General features: G+C 26.4%; 4 protein-coding genes across 6 annotated transcripts; 2 read left to right on the top strand and 2 right to left on the bottom strand.

Annotated features, from left to right (window-relative positions):
- Nucleotides 1-756: 756 nt before the first annotated feature.
- Nucleotides 757-6,754, bottom strand: LOC114120614 (protein ROP-like). 2 transcript variants are annotated; one of them, XM_027982578.2, is made up of 10 exons: nucleotides 6,563-6,754; nucleotides 6,315-6,464; nucleotides 6,080-6,235; nucleotides 5,801-5,904; nucleotides 4,820-5,184; nucleotides 4,657-4,758; nucleotides 4,123-4,585; nucleotides 3,859-4,046; nucleotides 2,765-2,919; nucleotides 757-2,689 (listed from the first exon to the last, which is right to left on the bottom strand). In XM_027982578.2, the coding sequence occupies exons 1-10, from the start codon at nucleotides 6,588-6,590 to the stop codon at nucleotides 2,628-2,630; spliced, it is 1,773 nt and encodes a 590-aa protein (XP_027838379.1). In that variant the 5' UTR covers nucleotides 6,591-6,754; the 3' UTR covers nucleotides 757-2,627. The 2 variants fall into 2 exon arrangements, with proteins under 2 accessions (XP_027838379.1, XP_027838387.1); XM_027982586.2 differs by lacking the exon at nucleotides 5,801-5,904 and adding an exon at nucleotides 5,307-5,410.
- A 1,164-nt stretch (nucleotides 6,755-7,918) lies between these two features.
- Nucleotides 7,919-10,036, bottom strand: LOC114120808 (N-glycosylase/DNA lyase). The gene is made up of 5 exons (XM_027982852.2): nucleotides 9,721-10,036; nucleotides 9,253-9,552; nucleotides 8,922-9,195; nucleotides 8,403-8,597; nucleotides 7,919-8,153 (listed from the first exon to the last, which is right to left on the bottom strand). The coding sequence occupies exons 1-5, from the start codon at nucleotides 9,789-9,791 to the stop codon at nucleotides 8,055-8,057; spliced, it is 939 nt and encodes a 312-aa protein (XP_027838653.2). The 5' UTR covers nucleotides 9,792-10,036; the 3' UTR covers nucleotides 7,919-8,054.
- Nucleotides 10,037-10,183: 147 nt separating this feature from the next.
- On the top strand, nucleotides 10,184-13,548 carry LOC114120815 (uncharacterized). 2 transcript variants are annotated; one of them, XM_050202202.1, is made up of 5 exons: nucleotides 10,184-10,415; nucleotides 11,323-12,281; nucleotides 12,362-12,562; nucleotides 12,634-12,720; nucleotides 12,783-13,548. In XM_050202202.1, exons 2-5 carry the CDS (start codon nucleotides 12,216-12,218, stop codon nucleotides 12,897-12,899), a joined length of 471 nt encoding a protein of 156 aa, XP_050058159.1. In that variant the 5' UTR covers nucleotides 10,184-10,415; nucleotides 11,323-12,215; the 3' UTR covers nucleotides 12,900-13,548. The 2 variants fall into 2 exon arrangements, with proteins under 2 accessions (XP_050058159.1, XP_027838665.1); XM_027982864.2 differs by having other exon boundaries at nucleotides 10,190-10,415; nucleotides 11,323-12,287.
- A 1,681-nt stretch (nucleotides 13,549-15,229) lies between these two features.
- On the top strand, nucleotides 15,230-17,707 carry LOC114120396 (transcription termination factor 3, mitochondrial). Its single transcript, XM_027982280.2, has 3 exons — nucleotides 15,230-15,386; nucleotides 15,693-15,798; nucleotides 16,564-17,707. The coding sequence occupies exon 3, from the start codon at nucleotides 16,635-16,637 to the stop codon at nucleotides 17,655-17,657; it is 1,023 nt and encodes a 340-aa protein (XP_027838081.1). The 5' UTR covers nucleotides 15,230-15,386; nucleotides 15,693-15,798; nucleotides 16,564-16,634; the 3' UTR covers nucleotides 17,658-17,707.
- The last annotated feature ends 6,091 nt before the right edge of the window (nucleotides 17,708-23,798 follow it).

Below are 23,798 nucleotides of genomic sequence, written 5' to 3'. Positions count from 1 at the left end.
TTTGCGTAACGGAGCGACGAGTGTCCATACACTCGTTGTTACATTTTTTGTTTCAATTTTTAGACTTTTTAAACAGCAAGTACAATAATTAAAATCTTTTTGCATAGGTACTTCCATCTATCATAAAAACCATAAAATTTAAAAAAAAAAATCAAAAGTAGTTTTTTGATGTGTTTATCATGGATATCATGTATTTTTGATGTATTTATTTATACTGTTTTAGATTTTTTTTTTTGTATACATTTTTGAGTAAAAAAATGCGAGCATTTTCGTATTAGACTTTTGTACTCAGTGGATTAAAATACACATTTGGGAGGGGGGGAGGTCGAAAAAATCACATGGGAACTAGACTGCATTTGTTCCCAGGGTGATTATCTACTTTATGTAAACTTAAGAATACTATACTAAATACATGTATATGATTATAATAATATTATGGGTAGTATTTAATATTAATGATGTAATAATATACCTATAACTTAAACTTCCCCATATATTTTTTATAATTTTACATTTAATTTAACAAAACTAAATATTAAATTTTTCAAAAGAACAAAAATTAAAAGTTTAAGATGGAATAATAGTTTTTAAAACTACCTAGTTGTTTAACTTGATTTTAGCACTTTTTTTAATGAGAACTAAGTATTCAATACCTTGACAATTTTACTTTGTTTATAGGTATTCAATTATTCTACTATAAATTTATCTGAATCAGTATGACAATAAATTATGGCTGTTTTGAAATATTACACACAATTGAACACAGTTTACATTTTTTTAATTATTCTATTTTTATTTTAAAACAAAATTTAGGGATCATAAAGAGTAAACAAATTAAATAGCTAGTTAGGAATTGTTGAAACATTGTACGTCTAAATATATACCAGGAATCATCAATATGTTTTTGGAAGGCCACTTTAGGTTAAGTTTTGAATTCAACAATCATTTAGGGCCATCAAAATGTAATATGTTTAATGTTTATATTTATCCAAGTCATTTGGTGACCCCTGGTATATAAAATGGAAAATGACAGTTATTGATTCTAAAATATTAAATATATATTTTATAATTAAAATAGATAGTATGAATTTAATAACAAGACATTTATAGTCAATATATTAATAACTATCGTAATTTTAATTAGGTAATTCATATTAAATTTCAATAAAAACAAACTATTTAATATCACATAAAATATCATTAATTGCCTACATTGAACTACTTATAAATCATCTGAAACTATTTTAAATAGAAATAAATTAAAATTAAAATACAGATTTAAATTGGGCCTGATTATTAAATTATAAATTGTACATATGTTATCATAGATTTTGCTATTCAAATAGGTACTTTTAAATTTTAACAAATTTTGTTATGGCAATAAGTAGTTAGATCCAGTTAAATACATATATTTAAAGTTGAATAAAGTAATAAAGTAATTATTTTATATTTTAAAAAAATATTAAGATATTAACTACGACTTGAGAAATATACATATTGTGTACGTCATACATTCTAAATAGTATTACATTCTTACTTGGTACAAGATCTGAAATCGTTTAAAATTTAAAATTAAAGTAATTTTCCAAAGAATTTAAACATTTATAATTAAAATTTAATAATTATTTAATATATAAAAAAAAAATGTTTAACCTAAACAATAAACAAATACTATAGATTAAATATGTAGAATGTAGATTGATAAATATAATTAACGAAATAACATAATAAAATAAATATAGTTTACATTATTAAGAACAAAATATTTTGAATCCAAATGATAATATTTCTAAAACATTTATGCAAATTCCATTAATTAGTGGCATAAATAAGAGAACCCATTGTAATAATATATTAATATATTGTAATAATAAAAGGTTACATTATAAACATCTATAATTCTTTAAAATATTGAGGCTATGTATGTATATGTGGTATACACATTTAAAAGCTCGATAAGTAGGTACTAAAAAAAATAAGTTTTGATAATAATAAAAATATTTTTAGTAAAAGCTGGAAGTAAAATTAGTAAAAACAAAATTAAATCAAATTAATATGGAATAAATCTATTAATATTTTGAATAATCCAAGTTACATAAATTATTCTATTATCTATATTAATAATATAATGGTTAAGAATGTGATAAAATTCAATAATAATAAGTTAATATTTATATAAATGCGGAATGTCCGTTAAAAGAAATAATTATGTCTAGAACATACACAATGTATATTTTAAACTGTTTTAAAACTATAATAAGTAAAATATAATTATAACAATAATGATGAAAGTTATTCAAATGACTAACTTATTAACAAATAAAATTTTAAATTAATAATTTAAATAAATAACAAATAATAACTTATACTACGAAATAGATATAATACGTTATGGTGATAATAAAACTGAATTAATTGCATTAAAAAGCTAGTTTAAAAATGTTTAGGAAAAAAAGATTTTTAAACAATGAAAATACTGACAAGTTCTTACACACTCATAAGAATTAGATTTTTCTTTTATTAGTATTTAACTCTAGGCTAAATTTAAAAATCACGATTTATAAGGCTACATTAAGTAATACTTTGGAAAAACATAACAGAGTGATGTTCGGAAGAATTGGACAAATTTATTGACTTAAGGCAGACAAGTTGTTAAGGAAGTCTTCTGGAGTTAGAACATGTGATGAGCCTTCAAAAAAACAAAAATGAAGATATAAACAAATTTATGATTATAAGACCACATAATGATCACACCAAATCTTACCTATTATAACTTCCCAGTTTTTGAAGTTATTGGTGACTTCATAAGCACACCTGATTTCAGAAAAACTTACTCCTCCAATCACAAACACAATTACTCTGGGCACGTTCTTTATTAACTGTTGACCCTTATCTTTATGCCAATGTCCATATCGTGCACTAAAAATAAAAAATATTTTTTTACTGTGAGAAGTATAAACCCTACGATATAAAATAAGTTCTTCAATATACAACAAAACATTACAATGACACTTATTCCATAATATGACACTCAAGGCCGTAGCCAGAAAAATATTTTTCGGGGGTTAATGTATAAATATGTTATATTATGTAATAAAATATGAAATTCTAACTATTCAGTCTTATTTCAAAAAAAATTTCGGGAGGGTTTGACCTTAAACCCCCCCTGGCTACGGCCTTGATGACACTATTGTTTGAAAAATCTAAATTTAATTAATCAATATAAAGATTAAACCACTGAATATTAAAATGAATATCTAATTACAATTTAGTTAATGAAATAATTTATATTTTAACTTAAAAGAGGGCCAACAAAAGACATATATTGTAAAATGTATACAATAAATCAAGGATGGGCAACTCAAAGTTACTAGAGAGCCAATTTTCAGAAAATTTAAATTTTTCAGGCTAGAGCATAGAAAAAAAAAAAAAGGCCATTCAAAATATACATTTTAATTCTCCCGTGAAATGTTAAAAGTTCTATTTTCATCATCAATTTTATGCTTTTTTGAAGACATTATTAAGCATTACACAAACACGAAAATAATAAATTCAATAACATCAAGACATGATTGTACAAACAACTATGATTAAATGATTAAAAGCTAAACGCATACATATATGTGTATATACTATATTATGACATTTAGACATTTAACAATGTTCAATACCAGATAAAAATTATTATATTAATAAGATAGACTATACATATAGATTATAGACGATTAACTTTAAAATTATATGAAGTAATTTGAAAATGTAGGACAGGCCAGAAAAAAAAGCACGCAGGCTGCCAGTTCCCCCCCCCCCTGCTACAAAGTATACTCTTAATAAATATACCATATATAAAACCCATACCTAGTTGGTGCATGATATCCAGATGAAGCAGCTCTACCAGCTAGAAAAGGGAAATGTTTAGCATCTAGCTTGTCTTCAATACAGTCTTCCATCAAATCTTTAATCACGGGGGTCCAGCGAGACATTTGGTATGTCTGTTCAGTAATACGCTCCTTACGTGGTATTTGATACTGCTTCTTTCTGTTTCCCTAAAGTAATAGTTTTAATTACATATTTGAAATAATTATAACATAAAATGAATAAGTATCAAGTAATATTACTTACATCCACAATAGTATTTATACCCAGCAAGTTCAAATTTACAATAGCTTGTTTATCAGCTGGTGATAATTGAGCATGTTGTACCAGTTTGTTAAGATTCTCTTCAGATATTCCATTTTTAGACAAAACATACAGTATAATTATCCTCATCTTATCATTACTAGATGTATTTTGATCCAATAGTATAGGTACAATGCATCTCATATGGTCTTTTATCTTCTCGCCTTCAGCATCTGTACCCATAGCCAGGTCTTGTTCTACTTTACAAAGTCTGTCCACATTTCCTTGATAGCATTTCATGCAATCTTCTGCCAAATGCAAATGAGTAGAATACTTGCTCAACTCTTTTTGGTATTGAGGCATTTTCTTAATCATTGTCGACAAATCACGCATAGAAGATTTACTCTCGCCAACAGCTGACATACGCTTAGAGTCAATGAATTTCTTTAAATTCTTTGTCACATTCCTAAAACAAACAAAAATAAAACCCCGAATTAAGATCAATAGTTATCAAGTGAATTAAGTTTATAAACTTACGTAGACACAACAGCAATATGTTGATGTCTTAACTCCACCCAAAGTTCATCATTTTCATCCAACAATACTTCTTTAAGAGCAGCTCCTGCAGTGGCTTCATACCTTATAAAATGAAATGGATTAAAAATAATCAATTATGATAATAATTTAAGGATTATCTTACTTATAAACATCATTTTCTATAGGCAGGAGATCGTAAGCCATAGCTTGGAAGGTGAGCTCATGTAAGACAGGGGATACACAATCAAATCCTCTGTCAAGTATAATTAATTGTGAACGAGCTTTCTCGGGACCTTCTCCCATTGTTGGTTCATCAGCTTTGTAAGCATCTAATTTTTGCTGAACAATCTGTGCCAATTCAGCATTACGTTCAAAGTCACTTCTATATCGTACAGATGGATATTCTCCTAATGTGGCACAAACAGTAGCAATCTGTTCTGCTATACGTTCCATATTAGGGACACGACTACTCACTAGTAATGGATTATAATAACATTGAAATGTTTCACGAGAATCTAAAGAGAACACCTAAGAATTTATACAGAAAAATAACATTAATTATTATTCCAAAATCAAAACCAAAACCAAGTTTAATAACACCAGAAGAGAAGAACTAAGCAAAAGTACTTAAATGTTAAGCAAACACACACCTGACGCTCATAAGGTAGAAAAGCGATGTTTATCTCCCTGAGTGTTTTAATTTTTTTGGCAGCAATCGATTTGCACAGTTCATTAAACAGCTCTTCTTGACACACTTTTATTAATTTAAGCAATAAAACAATACCAGATTAGTATGTTAAAGCAAAACAAAAATAGTTTATTAATGGTAAATAAAGATTAGATTTTAGTGTACCCGTGTTTAGTCATTCAACATATTTTAGTTCATAGCCAACAATATATTCATATATACATATATCACCATAAATATACCTTATTTGAATTTAACAAAACACCAAAAATAAAAAAAAAAGTTTAAGATAAGCCATACCACCAAAAAATGAAAATTAAATTGATAAATGAAAATATTCATAAAGTTATGACACATACTTTTGTTAATATAATTTATAGCTTATAAGTTATAAGTAATAACCAAGAATAAAGATTAACTTCCACCATAAGAATAGTAGTCTTCATAAAATGTTACCTGTTGTTCATAGGCTATGAAGGCTATGTTAACTTCCACTAAAGTTTTAATAAATTTTGCGGCTGGGGACAAACTTAACTTGTTGAATAACTCATCGGGACACGCTATAATTACAATAGTGAAGAAAAAATGTAATATATTAGGATAAAAGTTAATTATAAAATCTTAAAACATTGTCTTTAAATGACTATTTTATACAAAAAAATGACAATTTAATTAACAAATTCATTTTATAAAAAATTCAAATGGTCAAATCAAAATGTGTTAAAAATATATTACCCTCAGTGAAGTAAACATGAGCAGCTTTATACATAGATTTTCCTGGACTGGAGAAATCTCTAATAAGAGCAGCAACTGACTTTTCACTAGGAGTAATCAAGTAAACAGCTTCCAATGTAGCCAAAGGCTCTCGTTTTTTTTGCAAATCTTCAACAACTTTGAAATCATAACAAATAGATGTATACGTGTTTGTGATTTGAGTATATATTAATAAAAATAAAAAATTAACACTTACTAGTGATTCCTTCAGCTGATATTTCATGCATCTTACAACAAGCGGATATCATTCTCATTGCCAATTGGTCTACCACCATCACACGCCACTCAATACCTTTGTCAGCTCCTTTTTTAACACCCTTCTGTTTAATGACCTCATTCATAATCTCTGTAAAATAAATGTATTATTCAATTAGTATATGTATCAGATATACAAAGCCATATAAAAAAATTTAATATAATGTATAATTAAAACAAAAATCTTACTTTGTCCAACAACAGCTTTCAATGCCATATTTGTTCGGTGCGAATATAACAAATTGTAAGTACTAAACAAACAGCCTTTAAACAAGGCAAGCTAAATAATAATCTACAAGAGTCACTGCGAATTTAATAACATTACGTCATTAAGAGGGCTGAGAGGATTCAAATAACTTAGTCGGAGATAAGAATAGAAAAATGGTGGAAAATCAATTGGAAAATTGGTCAGACATCAGTGTAGCCAACACAACAATAAGAAAATTACCTAACAAATCGTTTTTCTATATTGACAAAATAATTATAACTTGAATAGTTGAATATAAATAGGTAATTCATAAAAAAATATTATAACGCAATAATATTAATTTACGAATAATTAGATTTTCATTTAAATAAACATATTTAAGACGAATTTAATGTGAAGATGAAACTTCTAGATGGTACTTATGAATTTATTAATAAAATTATATATTTTTTAAAAAAAATTTGTTAAAAAAGATATTGATTAACAAACTTTTATTATTGGCTTAAAATGTGTGAAAAAAATATTAACAACTTTTAAATTATGTAAGTAAATTCCTTAAAATGTATTCTACAATACCCTTTTCATATTAGTGTCACTTATTACTTATTAGGTGTGATAATGGATGTTTCCATTTATCATTTACCTATTCAATAGGTACTTCATGACTAATTACTAAAATATTTATTCAGATTATAATAATTACATATTAACAAAATTAATTACTAACTTCAACTGTATTACTAATAATTATATTATAACGGTGCAGTAAAACCTCTCTATAACGGAAGCTTGGGACCAATAATTTTTTTTCCATCATAAAAAGTTTTCTGTTATAGGGATTTCAAATTATACTATATTATTTAAATGGGAACTATTTACATTTTCCATTAAAAGATGGATTCCATCTAATAGAGGGTCCGTCATAAAGAGGTTTTATTGTAAGTATTATTTAATTATAGATATTCCTTTCTCATGTAAAATACATAATACTATATGTAATTAATTTTACTATTAAAATTATTACCCATTTAAATATATTTTAAGAAATATACCAATATACATAAACATAATATAGGCTTAGATTGTTATGTGTATTATTGAACTACTACTATCATTGTGTATTATTAAATATATTATAATCTTACATATTTTGTGTTAATTTATGATTTTTTTTTACCTATTGGCTGTTTGGTAGACAAGTGTGCTATAGATAACTATTATATTATATTATGTAGAAACGAGTGATAGACCGCATAGGACAAGTACACCAATATTACTATTTTCAACGTTGTAAATTAAAACTTAAAAAGTTAAGAAGAAACACATTCAATTTAAAATTTTAAAAATAATACTAATTGTAATATGTATTTAAGAAATTAAAAAAAAATATATATATTTCAACAGAAAGTACAAATATTCAAGGTTATAAGTACTACAAATATAATAACAATAGTACAGACAATAATGAATAAATCAATACTTTTTTTTCCTTTTTGCAGTAGGTTTACCATCAGATTTATCATCATTTTTTTCAACTTCTTTAAAGTTTTTCAAATCATCCAAGAATAATACCTAAAAATTAAAGTTTTTAACTTTATATAACAAAATAGAAAATATTATATGATTTTATAATGTCACCGACATAATGTCATAAAAATATTGTTTATGATAGCTAAAATCAAATTTTAAAAATTTATAAGGGAAACACAATTATATCCTGTCTATAACTATAAATTAATGATTAGGAAATAACATGTTACAAGTGCTATTTGCCAACATGTAATGTTACTAGTAGCCTTAGACAAAACAAAAAATTCTTACTGTGTGTGCCCATCCAGCATTCTTTTTAAATATCTTCCTAAAACAATCTCCTATTTCGTTATAAACTGGTTGAGTAACTGTTTTGTATTTTTTCAAATGAGGTAAATAATTTTCACAAGCAATTTGAAACACATGTGTATCTACTGGAACAGCTTCTAAGTGATCAAGTGACATTAAACAAATACAGTCTGCTACCTATAAATTTAATAAATTGTTTAAATTAACATATAATATATAAATTATATAAAGTGAAAAACATTAAATATTTAATTATTGAAAAGGACTAAAAGTTTGATAATTTTTTTATGGCTAACAGTAAGGAAGATATTCTCATGTGTTAATCGATAGAATTCTATCGGTTAGTCTTAACCAGGTATTGTAAAAATGGCCCTTAAATACAAAATTTGTATTTATTATTTTTTTATTGTGAGCAATTTAAATCTCATTTTTTTTAGTGATGTAGGTTACATTACTTAGCCTTTTCAACATAAATCATAAAACATTTAACAACATTTTTACCTTTGGACCAACTCCAGGCAATAGCATCAATTCTTTTTTAGCACTATCATAATTCATATTTCTTAGCTTATCAATCCATTTATTACAACCTAATTCAAACATTTTTTCAGCAGTTTGTCGTATGAATTTTGCTCTATATCCAAATTTAGCAACCTTCAAATCTTCTTCAACTTGTTGCCCAACTAATGTTTCAATATTAGGAAAAGCATAATATGTTGTTCCATCTATTTTTTCACCATATAAAGTACACATTTTTTCAACCATAGATGAGATTCTGTAATGATATTTATTTAATTGATAAAGACAAAAAAATGTATAGAATTTAATTTACCTTGAGATATTATTATTTGATGAACAGATAAATGATAATATGTTTTCAATTGGTTCTTGTTTCAACATTCTTATTCCTTTGAACCGTTCTGCCGATTTTTTAAAAATTGGATCGCATAAACTCCATTCTTTATAGTATAATTCTAAAGGTTCATCCAGCCTTAGATAATTACTCAACATTTTTTCATCCAAATTTGTGGTGGGAATTCGTTTATAAGCAATATGATCATCATTTTGTTTTAATGTCCAAAAACCACCACCAAATACTCCGGAGTATTCATCCGGGTTAGTTTCTTTCCATCTTATAATTAATCAAAATAATAAAATAAAATATAAACAACTTGTATTTATTAAACATCAATCATTTTAAGATGACAATAATATTTTTAAAAATTAAATATTATAAATTAGTGGTAGGTATATTTAATACGTATACTAAAATATTTATCTAAAATACCAACATAAATACCTGAAACTCTGTCCACCAAGTAGAACACATTTTAAATTCACTTGTTCTCTTGAACATAAAATTTTTTTCATTTTCTTTTAATAATGAGCAATATGGGTAAAAATATATACAATTAATGAGATCACAATAAAATTTTCAATATTAATTTCCAAACTTATAATTTTAATAAAGTAATTAAAACTTTTTTAATTAATCTGCTTGTCAATTGGCAGGCACTAATGTACTCACCACCAAGTCCTCAAGTATTACTATTTTCTAAATAGTTAATAATAAATATAAAATCAAACATTTCTTAAATTATAATTATCTGAAATGCATGACAATATGACAAAATAAATAGTCAATAGATACCAATAATAAAATATTAAAAAAAAAAAAACATGATATAAGATTTTACGCGGGTATTAATTTATCAGTATTTAGAACAATTCCTTTGGGAGGGATGGATAGGGATGGGTACAGTTCGGCACCGTGATAAGAGATCGGCCCCGTGATAAAAATACAAAAATTCAAATTATTACCACCATTCAACATAGTAAACAGTTCCACTATAATTTTTAAGTAATATTCCTAGAACCAGATACATTAGTTATCCGTCTTCTAAAATTTTAAATAGTAAATAACTTTAACGATCATTTTACGTTTGTCGCTCCTACCTGGAGGCTGAAAGTTGGTACTTGGTTCCACATGTTAATGTAAGTAAAACTTATATTTTTTAGTTTTTAGTTTTTACCTTAATAATAAGTTCTTAAATGAATTGTTTGTAATATAAATATATCTTAATGTTTATTAGACATTAAATATTTTATTCATAGCAAGTGGACTCCTAATAATTTTTTTGACTAGGAAGTAGGTACTACATTTGAGTTTTTACTCATTGACGTAACTATAGACCCAAATACCACGTTTTTGTAAAACAATTTCAACATATTTATTTATTTTTTTTTTTTGTACATTAACAACTTATATATCATTATAGTTATAAAGTAAATAATTTCCTAATTCTTACAATATAAATAATACAATACTTTACATGTTATAAATAACACACGTCCAATATCCATTAGGTAGGTGTTAAATTTTAAAATTAATCCTCATAGCTTTTATAATCTTCATCATCTTAAAAAAAATTATCATTCTTAATATAATGTAGCTTAGCACACGTTTTTCCAACTATATTAAACATTAAATATATTATTCTATTATTTTAAATCAAAAATTATTTTTCATGCTCTGTTGCTCATTATCTTTTTACTTATATTCTTTTAAATGGATTAACCAACATCATCATATTATATATTAATTCATATTGTTGTTATTATATTGTTTAGGCTTTTCACACATGTATATTGTATAACTTATCATTGTAAATATTTTTATGAACGCACACTTCCACACAGCCAATGGCTTAAGAGTGTTTATATCTGTGATACTAATAAATTTTTTTAAATTTATTATATAGCTTGACCTATCTGCCATTTACCTGCCACTTACCTGCAATTTACCTACGAGAAAAAAAATAGTTTTTCTTAAGACCAACCATCTTTATATTTTTATATATATATATTGTTTGTTTGTTTAATATTTTTAAATTTTGTTTAGTATATTAGTTAAAATGGCATTGAGAGATCACGACTACGTCATTCTAGCCAACCATGAAGAAGTTGGTGTTCCAAATCTCAACCTCTTCCTACAAGACCATACCTATGTCCAACATCCTGCCATTCAGATTCTCCTCCAACATAAAAAACAAGAACAAAAACAACAAGCAAGAACATATAAGACAATCCCTGGCGTTCGGCTCAACTCAAAATTTTATGTGGATAATTTTGGATATAAATATTATCAAAAAAAGTTACGCGTCAATAGAATAACTTTAATTTGTGAGCGACAAAAGAATCCCAGTCGTCCTGCATGTTATGGTTCAGCATCCATCAGTAGAAATGAGATGGACAACCAAATCTTGATTGTAACTCCACACAATCATTAGCTGGATGAAATTTATTTAAATGTGCCATTCCTGAGGAATGCTCTAGATGAAAAAGCTTTTGATCGGACAATCACAACTCCATAAATTTGAGGTCTCTATAATAGTGAAATAATTAGGTAAAATAATTAACCTAATTATTGTGTTGAACTACAAATATATAAATTATGCTAATTATGTAGTAATTTTTATACTTTTGGTAAGCATCCCGAGGCTGGATACATTCCTCCAAACATAATTGAGAGCAAAAAGGATGAGAATATCAAGACCCCCACAATTACCTTAGAACATGCACGATCTTGCAGAAATGTTGAGAGATCCCCAGAATGCAAATTACGTCTCAACATTTCAAATTCCTTCTACTGTATTTTTCAATTAAGAATTGTTTGTAAATGGAGGAACTGTTGGAATTATTTTTGCGAATACTTCTGCAATTGAAAAGTATCGTGAACAGTTGGCTACAGTAGAGATTGTCGGAATAGATGGTACATATAAGATGCTACCTTAAATGCTAATAGACTTGCAATCTTTCCTGACATCTCAAATTCTGTACAAAAGCTTAGTTATTAATTTCGTATGGGTATATTATTCGTTATTACTTACTACTGTTGTCAACAATGTAATGCTTTAAATATTTTTTTTTTTACAATTTAGGCATTTCTAATGGTCTTTGTCCTTTTGGGGAGTGAGACAGAGGAAACATATTGTGCATTATTCGCTGTGATACACAATACTCTACCTTTGAACTATGATGGAATCTGTTTTGTTACTGATTATGAGCGTGCTCTTATGAATGCTGTCCAACAAATCTTCCCTAACAGTAACTTGCTATGCTATTGGTTCCATTATACTCAGGTAATATAAACACATTTTATTATGATCATACCTGTGAGATAAATTTAATGATATTTATTTTAATGTTATAGTCAGTTGTTAGATATTGTCACCGAAAAGTGAATGGTGTCTTGAACTTGGTGAAGAGGCATGACTTGGTGGCTCGTATTTTCAAAATGGTACATTTGAGTTTCTTTTAGAAGTAAATATTATTGTATTTCAATTATATTTTATATTTCAGATGCTAGCATTGCTTTATTTACCGGCTGAAAGGGGTCATCCGGGGTGCCCTAATTTTTGTATGGAAAATGGATTACATACGATTGTCATTACAAATTTACACCTTACAATTTCCTGAAATTAATGAGTTAATGCATCGTTTCCTGGTGGATTGTATTTACCATTATTGGTTTTTGCAAATTGGTCCTCGATTCTTAAGTGTTTTTGGTTAAGTTTACCGAATCAACAATTACTTAAAATACTTCCATGCAATGTTGCGCACTCAAATTGGACGTCACCCTAATATTTGGGACTTTCTTCGTGAGTTGTCTTAATTGTACTGACCATACTGTGGTCTCTATGTTGCATTATTCTATAAATATTTGTGTTAAATGTATGTGTTATGTGTCTTATGTTTATGTTATTGTTAGGTACATTTTAATATAGACAGTGTAACATCAATTTTTAAGAACAAAATTAGTTAGTTTCATCAATATTTGTATTTAATTTAATAAATATTTTTTTCTATTTCTCTATCTATTTATTATTGCTTTCACAAGCTAAACCTGGTGTAAAATGTAATTAACACCATTATAGAAATTAGGTTAGTGTGTAAATAGTAGTTGTATTGTGAATATTTGTGCTTTGTAAATGGTGTGCATGTTACCATACTTATTGTTAAATAGATGTTGCTTTTAAGAGTATCTTTAGCATGGCAAATTCTTTTAAATTATCATTATTGTCAATAATATTATATTTTTAATAATAAATATTAATATTTATGTTTATTTATATTTTAAACTACTGTGGAATGTCAGTTCTTTGTAGTGTAACATGGTCGAGGATGACCAGTTAAATATAAAATATTGAGGGGAGAAGTTAGTTTCTTATGATTTATGAATATAATTTAACCGTAACTCGATAGCACGAATGGTACTTAGGATACAAATAAATTTGGATAAATCCAAATAACTATTAATATATAAAAGTTTATTCTTACTTACTAACAACGTGTACAAAACTGTGGGGCGGTCTCGGAATTCGTATGCGCGTGATGGTAATCATGGGGAACTGCCCATCTCTTACATATTCGTATTTAGCCATAGCTTTACAATAATAAAACATGAGACATCACAGGACGGGCTTAATATCTATTCAGCATTATATTTGGTTTATGAGATATATATAATACTATATAATATGTAGTATTTATAAGTATATAACAGAGGTGGCCACAACGAGTCTCGTGAGCCGCATTCGGCTCTTAAATCAATATCATGCGGCTCTTGAACCAAACTTAGACTAACATTAAATGTAAATAAATGTTCCTTCATTTAATTAAAAATGAAAAATGTATCTTCATTTTATAAACATTGCTTTACAATGTGGCTCACCTTGAATTAATTTTATAAATTTGCGGCTCCCAAATTTAAGGTTAGTGGCCACCCCTGGTATATAATATGTACCTATTGTGCATATTATTATGTTTATAAAATATAAATAATTATGTAACAATTGGTACCCTTCCTCCCTTTCCTTCCCTTTTTTTAAAATTTAATTAATTAATAAATTATTGGTTTTTTAATTGACCCTTTCCCTCTTATATTAGTAAGCATACAACTTTTAGCCAATCATACATTTTATACTGACTATTGATTATCGATATTTTTAATGAAAAATTAACCACTTATGAGAATCTTTGTATTCAATTTTAAAGCATTTCAAGCCAGCAAATAATTTTTAATCCACATTTTGCTTAACAAATTTCTCAAAAGTAGTTGAAATATTTTGAAAATTTTTATAGTAAATACAAAACAATAATATAAAAATTTGGTGAAAATCTCAATATTCTACGATTATTTGTTTTTTAGTTCCATAAAAAAAAAGCTGAAGTTAAAGTTTTCCTTCACTTTTAGTTATTTTTGTTTATGTTTTCCGAATATATAAAGAAGAAGTTCTCGGAATACATAATTTTTAATTTACAAACTAAATTTAATTTACTATCTAAAAATACCCTTGAAATTAAAAATCGAAACGTATTATCGACTATTTATCGTGTTTACCATGGACTAAGATACTATAGTATGTATGTTAATCCGTGATGTTTACACACAAAAATAAAACATATCGCAAAATTAATACATTTATCGCTCCATTTAGAATCAAAAGAGTAATAATGACAAGAAGTGATAATTAAGTATGTAGCAAAAAGTGTTTTTCATACTATTTATAATATAGATAATAGATTATAGTAATATAACATTAACCGAAATAAATTTTTAATGTTGTGAATCTATGATTAATAAAAGTATAATAATTAAATTGGGCGGCTAAATTTGTTGTTTTTTATTCCAAGTCGTTATCCGTTAGACTGTAATATTTTTCTTCCAGGATACTGATATAAACCTTTTTTCAAGTGATAATGTGATATTTTATCGTACTCATATCTTCGATAATTTAATAATATTATCATTTCAAAAATACAGATTTTTAAGATTTTGAACATTAAAGTTAAAATACTTTTCAGTATTTTTATTTTATTTCACTAGTTTTTCATTGAATTATACTTCAAATTAAAACTTAAATATTTAGTAATTGTAATTTCTGAAATCTTCATTGGAAACAGGTATATTAATAAGTGTATTTACTATTTTTAATAAATTCTTGCCAAAATAAATATATTATTTATTAGTAAATTATATAAATAAAATTTTCCAATTTCATCTTATGATATATAATGTTTATTTATATATACATAAATTATTATTAAGAGCTTAATTGAGGATGAAATAAGTTATAAATAATGATTATATATAACTGATATTATATTAGTGACTGAATATAAATGATTTGTTCATTTGGATATCTTACTGCCATATTTAAAACATATGTTGCATAATTATACACATAATAGATAATTTCTGTTTTCCAGCTCCTAATCAAGTTATCGTTTTCATATAGTTTCATTTGGTTACCTTGAAGTATGGATAATCTTCATTTAATATTTTTATAAGTATTGGAATAAAGTGTTAATAAAAGTAAGTCAAATTTGTTTTACTTATAATTGTAATAATTATCTTTAAACTTCTTAGGATTCTAATTCATTCTTTTTCTTATATTAAAAACAACTATTGAAAAACACCATTCATTTTTTGTAATATGGTGTATTTGGCTAAATTTTTTTAACTTTCAGTTTTAATTTTTAGTATTACTTTAACCAGGTATAACTTAATTTATGTTTTTAATAAAACAATTAAACATACTTAAAATATATTCCATCCATCAAGATAATATTGCTTCAACTAGCGTTCAACATATAAATTACCCTAATTCTTGGTATACCCTTTTTGCTCTTTTTTCAATAGACACTTTAATAGATACCTACTAGGTATTGTTGTAGTAAAAAGACGACTAATTTTAATATTGCACACTTATATACTCTACATTTTTACAATTTATCAATAATATCAACATAGGTGTAGTTTGGACTCTTTTCACGTGGGGACAAAAAGAATTTTTGTAACAAATAAACATAATATTAGGTACTAGTGTGCTGTGCGCCTCAGAACAGCCTGAAATTAACTATAATATGATATTTAAGTTAGTGGGGTTAGTTGCCCTTATTCACCCCCGCCAAGTTACGCCAATGAATATCAACACTTTCATGTGCTTAAACTTAAATAAAAGATTTATTCATTAAGATTATTTCAATAATATAGGGTTACTAAAAAAAATTATTAAATATTTTGTTTATTCTTAAAATAAATCCTATTAAATGTGCAATATTTTTTTTTATTTTACAGATTGATAGTAGAAATATCAACTAATCTTACTTCGAGACTTGAACAAGCTTTTAATTGTTACTGGAATCATCATGATATTATTTAAACGAGTATTATCTTCTAAAATCATTAAACAAAAACAATTTTTCAGATGCTTTTGTTCCTCTGATAATACTTTAGAAACAATTAAATCTAATTCGATTCAATTGCCTAAGGAGTATAATGCTATTCCATTGGAACCCAACGTTACTAATTTTTCAACTATTAGTCCAGCATTACTTCCTACATTTAATTTGGCTGCATATGTTAATGAGTCCCATTCACTACAACAGTTAGTCAAACTAGGTGTTGAAATTTATAAATTTGACAATAATCCTAATTTAATGGAAATGATATTGAAATTAGATTTTGAACGTGATATGAAACCATATATAAGATTTATTCATGATTGTGGAGTACCAGTTGAAGAATTAGGAAAATTTTTCACAAAAAATCCCATGATATTTTCTGAACATATGGATGATTTAATAACCCGAATTAATTATTTAGAACATAAAAAATTCAATAAAGAAATGATAACTACTATAATTCGAAAACACCCAATTTGGTTATCTCAAAGTACAGTTGATATTGATACCAGTCTTGGATTTTTTCAAACAAACTTCTATCTTACTGGTGATAACATCCGTAATATAGTTACTAAATTACCAAAATTAATTACTTGGCCAAAAAAATCGGTAAATTTAATAATGTTTTCAATGATTGAAGAAATGGGTTTTAATAGAAGTGAAAGGAAAAGGCTATTACAAATTCATCCTAGATTATTTACAATGTCTAAAAACCATTTATTACAACGATTCAACTACATTCATCATACTATGGATATAAATCACGACCGCATTGTCCTTGAACCTCAAGTGATGAGCAGTCGTTTATTTAGAATCAAACAGAGACATGAGTATTTAAAATATTTAAATCGAGCACAATATGATCCAACAAAGCCCAATTATGTATCACTTTTAAAATTAGTTTCAGGAGATGATTCAGAGTTTTGTATAAATATTGCTAAAACTAGTGTTGAAATGTTTAATAGCTATTTAAAGACTGTCCAATAATGTTATAATTTAGTTAATAATTAATAAAAAGTGTTTATTTCATAAAAAAATATGTTTTTAATTTATATACTTATTAATACCTATATAATAATAATTATGAATTTAAATTTATGTTTATTAGCTATTGATAAATTATATAAAAAATGAGTACAAATGGTATATAATATATGTATTAAATACCTATATAATAGAATTTACTAACTATTTTAAAAATGTTATTGAATATAAACATATTTAATTTCAAGGGCAAAAAATATAAGTTAATCTTCACACAATAAAAGCTGAATAATAGAAAAGGTGCCATATTTTTTTATTGGAATGCATAAACCAAGGTTAAAAAAATTTAAATACCTTAGTTGTTATTATTTACAATTTTTTTTACCATCAGTTTTACATTTGGCTTTGCTGTATAGTTAATTATTTAGATTTTAAAATAGGTAATTGATTTTACTTTTATACTTTATGTTGATAAATAATACAAAGAAATAAAACTAAGTTTGTCAAGACTCAAAGCATAAATATTAGCCACCAGCTAATTAATATACCTATTCATTACCTATTCGTGTAAAATCAAACAAATTTTATTAGATACCTCACCTTATGCCTATAATAAAATTGTTTATATGATTGTTAATAGATATAACGATATGTAAAGTGTTCAAGTGTACCTAATATTACAATATAATTTTCAATGTGTATATTACAAATACAATTTAAATTATATTTAAGAATTATTAACAAATATAAAAATCATAACTCAACATCTGAAAACTGAATTTTTAAATTTTTTTCTAGATTTATTTTGTAATTTTAATTTTTTTTTATCTCGGTATTTTGAGCTAAGAGCTGTGCCTGGTAAGCCTGTAAGCCATGATTGTGTATGGTCTTAACTCATAATCAACGTACACGATTGTGACTTGTGAATATTTTATGTAGGTACACAATTACGTATGATTTTTACTTGCAATTTTAAAGCACTGTTGCCATTTAATTTGTTATTTCATTTTGTGTTCTCAAAAACAGTGGTGTAACTAACACTAAATTTTAGGGGGGCTACAGCCTCGCCTCAATATTATACCAAAGGAAACAAGTGGGGGGCTTTGGTGGCTTCTAGAGAAGAAATTTGTTTTGATGTATTATTCATCAAAATAAGAGGGCAGTATTATGATAGGTATCTACCTACTTGATGTATCAAATACCAATACTGCGTTTTATTTAGATTAAATATTTAGATATTATGTACTTATGTTTAATGCATTTTGATATTTTAAATCATAATATATGATGTATTGATGGGTATATCACATACCATCATATCGATTATAAATTATAATACGTTTACGTATATTTATAGTTATCGGCTACACCTACCTATACATAATATATTGGTATTTGTAGTCAAGTAGAAAGGTAGCTACCGTGTTCAGTGTTGGCTTATTAACATTTTACATTAAATGTTAAAATTCTATTTTACATAATGGCGTGCTAAACTATTAAACTTTATTGTAATCTATACTGTCATATAAGAGTAAATTTACATCCCATAGGTAGGTATCTGTTTGGAGGTATTCTGCGTATTATTGTATTGAGAAATACACATTAACAATTTAAATTGCACTGCCGTCTACCACATTTATATTATTACCTATACAGATAACCAAATACGTAATAGGTATTATAGTAAATCCCTATTTAATTGAATATTAATATTATATTTAATTGAAAACATAAGATTTCCTTGAATTAAATCTGTACATTGATTTATTTTTAAGATGAAATTCCATGAGCTCGAAATCATCACCTTTTTTTCTTTAAATTTACAGTCGTTTTTCATTAATCCTGCTACACTTTTCTCTGAGTGTATATTAATATTTTATATATTGACGGAAATCGGAATGCTACAATGAATTATCTACTATGTAGGTATACCACGGTAGATAGATTTCTTGGACTTTCTATTACTGCGGTATCCAACAATTGATATTATATTGTTATATAGGTACATATTCTATCTTTACGAACTCTTTTAACAGGTGTAAAATGTTGAATGACATCGGCACGTTACCTATACTGTATAATATTATACCCTTATTCGAATATTCGGTGATCCAAAATGATGGAGGTTTTGCAACAAAAAAAAAAATTGTACGAGTTATATAGGTATTATATATTATAACCTATAAGTGTAATATGCCAATATATGTGTACAATATGTATAAATATATGTGTTATAGATATACTTGTTTCGTATTATGGATAAAATATTATATTATATCCCTTACACTTCAGTCTACCGTTGCCGCCGCCGTGATTGTCGCGTCGTGTACGAGTCTTTCGGACGCCGATGGCGACAAAAGGGAAAAAAGGTATTTTCGTTCCGATTCTATTCAAATGGAATGCATGCACGCAGATCGGATTCATCACAATGGTCATGTGAACGCTAAGGTTATATATATATATATATATACATATTTATATTCGTATTCCCCTAAGCACAATGACGAAGAATGCCTTAACATATCCTGTCGGGATCGATATGTATATAAGTATAATATATAAAAATAAAAATATACATACACACACACACACACATATATATATACCTATATGTATTATATATTACACACACACGCGGCATAGTATATATTATTATTATTATTATGTGTAGCAAAGCCGCGTCTGCAGGCGGCCATTTCGTGCCAGCTTCAATACAATACCCCAAATTGGAATTTTGAAGACATAAAAGACATTCTCCGATGAATGAATAACGCATATTTGATGACAGTTTTCAAATACTCCGGAACAGCATTGCTTGCATGTAACTACATAATATAGTATACATATTTCTTACATATTATTATACCTACTTGCTCTCCTTGGACACACACAGTGGCAAAATTCTAATGAACTTCGACATTCAAATTGACCCAAATATGAAACTGAAAAAAGAATCACGATTTTTCATATTTTAATATAATATTCGTAAAGGATAAGTATCCAATAACTACATTGCTATTCTGTTTACATGCCCGTGTGTACAAGTTACTGTTTTGATGTTTTTATTATTATTATTTAGAATAAAAATGTATCCAGGCCACTAGTTGAAAATTATTTAACTTACGTAGGTAGGTATTATTATTTTTATTTTTTTTTTAATACCTATGACATTGGTTTTATATATATACATTATCTATACAAAAACATTACGATAAATTATGTATAAAAATTTGGTTTACAATTTGAATACTTGTACATATACTTATTAGTTTATTACATATAGTATATTTGACATTTAGTCTTTAGACATATGATTTGGTCCTGGTAGATGTTTGTCATTCGTGTATCTATAATATGCCATCATTGTATTTAATACTTGAATAATACTAAATTATGTTTTATATATACCCAGCACTGCAAGTTCTGATAAATTATAATTCATTAATAATTTACCAATATTGAATAACACTTGTTGTCCAAATCGTAATATTTAGTAGTACTTAATATTTATACTAAATAGTAATTCAAATTTACTCATATGGCATATGCACAGAATTGTAATAGCACATATAAAAATATATATTATATTGTACCAGTACGCGTTAGCCTTCAATCGCTGCATACCTAGACCAATTTTTTGTGGAGTGGTTGATGGAAGGATTAACTCTATGTATGATAATTAGTATTCAAAATCAAAAAATAACTATTAGTTTTTTATATTTTACTGAATATATACTGTACAAAACCTTTTTCACACAACCAGTGGCGTAGCCTGGACACCCCCCCCCCCTTGGCCTATAAAACTAAAAAAGGAGGACGTTATTTTCCTATCCATGTCTTTATGATCTATAATTAATATTTAATACTGACAATATATTTTAATCATGTGTAAAAAGATAAACACCTCCTGGAGTAATTTCTGGCTATACTAATTTTGATACAGCAACCAATACAAACTCTTGGGTACAGCTGTTCATGAATGAATCTTAATAATAAAGTTATACATATAAGGACAGACAAGAAAGCATAAACCCGTTCGATTCACAGTTTGCAGTGTGCTACTACCAATTACCGTGGTAATCTCTCCTAAAGCGATTGATGACCATTCATATAACTCGTGACGACTGACCGATAACTACGATTCTCAATTTCCTTTGGTCGTTGTTAGTTTGTCACAAATAATTTTTTCTCCTCATCCATCGTCGCGTCCTACAACTTATCGATTAAACTGTTTTCACATTACAAGCGCATTTAAATAACGCTATATTTTATTTGTTATTGTTATTATAGATCATTTAAGTCCTTTGTTCTCTACACTACTCATTTTTTTCACTCTTTACTAATATTAATAAATATATGGTGTAGGACGTAGGTCCTCATGCCAACTGATCTTAATTCCTCAATGTCTTTTGAATATTACGTCTATCCAACGTTGTTTTGGTCTCCTATCTACATGATCTTTTCCTATTAAGTTGTTCATCAATAGGTACCTAATGTTTTATTTATACTATTTTCGACTCTTTAGACATGACTTTATATACCTACTCCAATTTTATAACTTTTATAAATCAAACTATATACTTAATATTTTCATTATGCAATAATCGTTATTGACGATATACTCTTAAGTACTGGTACAATAATACTTGATAATACCGTCGGCGGATTAGGGGGTCATTCGAATGCAATTTTATTTAGATGATTATTTCACGATTATTTGAATAAAAAATTATTCAACTAATTTTCAAACATAATTCAAAAACATTAATATTTTTTAAAATAATGAGTGGTTCATGATAGAAAAATCGCCTAGTATACGTATAGGTACTAGTGTTAAAATGTATATAAATCATTCTATGTATAATAGATTTTTTATTTTGTATTAGAATTAGTTTGAAAACTATTCGAATACGTTTTGGTTCGAATAATAATATTTTCAAATTATTCAAAAAATCATGTTTATAAATTATTCGAATAATTTAAAAAAAAACATTCGAATAAATATTTATTGGAATAATTATCTTGATAAAATTTTGTCCTACTTTGGCCGTCGACAAACTATCGGCATTGAATTATATCATAATTGTATCAAAGCTGTAGAATTAGCATAAAATACAAAAATTTATCGTACAAATAATATTATTACAAAATAATGAATCTGAAAATGTTATGAAAATTATAAACATTAAACCTTTAGACAAATATGCATGTCCTCTTAAAACACAACTATTTAACACATTTTTAAAACCAAAAACTATAAATCTAATTATTATACAATATACTATTAATACATGTTTTTAAATTATAGGTACTTTTGCGGTATTATATATGAGTAGTATACAGTAATGATGATTAATTCGGAATTTCGTTATTGTGGTGTATATAATTCAAGTATTGATCATCACCAACAACCGCGGGTACACCGATATTTAGATATTTAATACTAAAAAGTATACTGACAAAACTTTCAATCCTAGGATTATTAAATCTAATAAAGAAAAAATATTAGCTCCTATTCAATAGATACGGTTAATGGATTTAGTATTAGGTTTGTTTATATTATAGATATTAATTTGATTATTACCTACCATAAATGATAATTTTTGTTTGGATTTTATTAGTTTTTTGTATTTTGTTTATTGTTATTTATTAAGACAATTTTTTGAAAATTATTTATATAAATATTGTTCATCGGGAAACTATTATACTCGCTCTTACCGTAAATGAGTCATATAGTGTAGTCGTGTTTAGTTATTATTGATTTTGAATTATAGAATGTAGTTTTGTCACCATGCTGCATTAGGTATTATAAAAATTACGTTTATAATACTATTATTTTAAATTTGAACTATCATAGTCAATTATCGGATTTGTATCATTTAGCCAATTAGTTTATTTTAATAAGGTATACAGTTACAGGTCAAAAACACAATCAAGATAATCTTTATAATTTGTCATTAAAATTGTCAACGCATTTGGACAATGAAAAAGGTAAAAATTAAAACGAGACTTACTCAGGATACCATCAGTATTTCCCTTGTTTTTTTATATGTATATTATAATTATATTATTATATAATATATCACTATACCAGTAATCAGTATACTTACTTAATTATGATACATACAACATACATTTTAATAA

The sequence above is a fragment of the Aphis gossypii genome, chromosome 2, assembly GCF_020184175.1.
Source record: "Aphis gossypii isolate Hap1 chromosome 2, ASM2018417v2, whole genome shotgun sequence".
In the NCBI taxonomy this organism is placed as follows: domain Eukaryota; kingdom Metazoa; phylum Arthropoda; class Insecta; order Hemiptera; family Aphididae; genus Aphis; species Aphis gossypii.
Note: the sequence above shows the minus strand (reverse complement) of the source record. Positions and strands in the feature narration are given on the sequence as shown.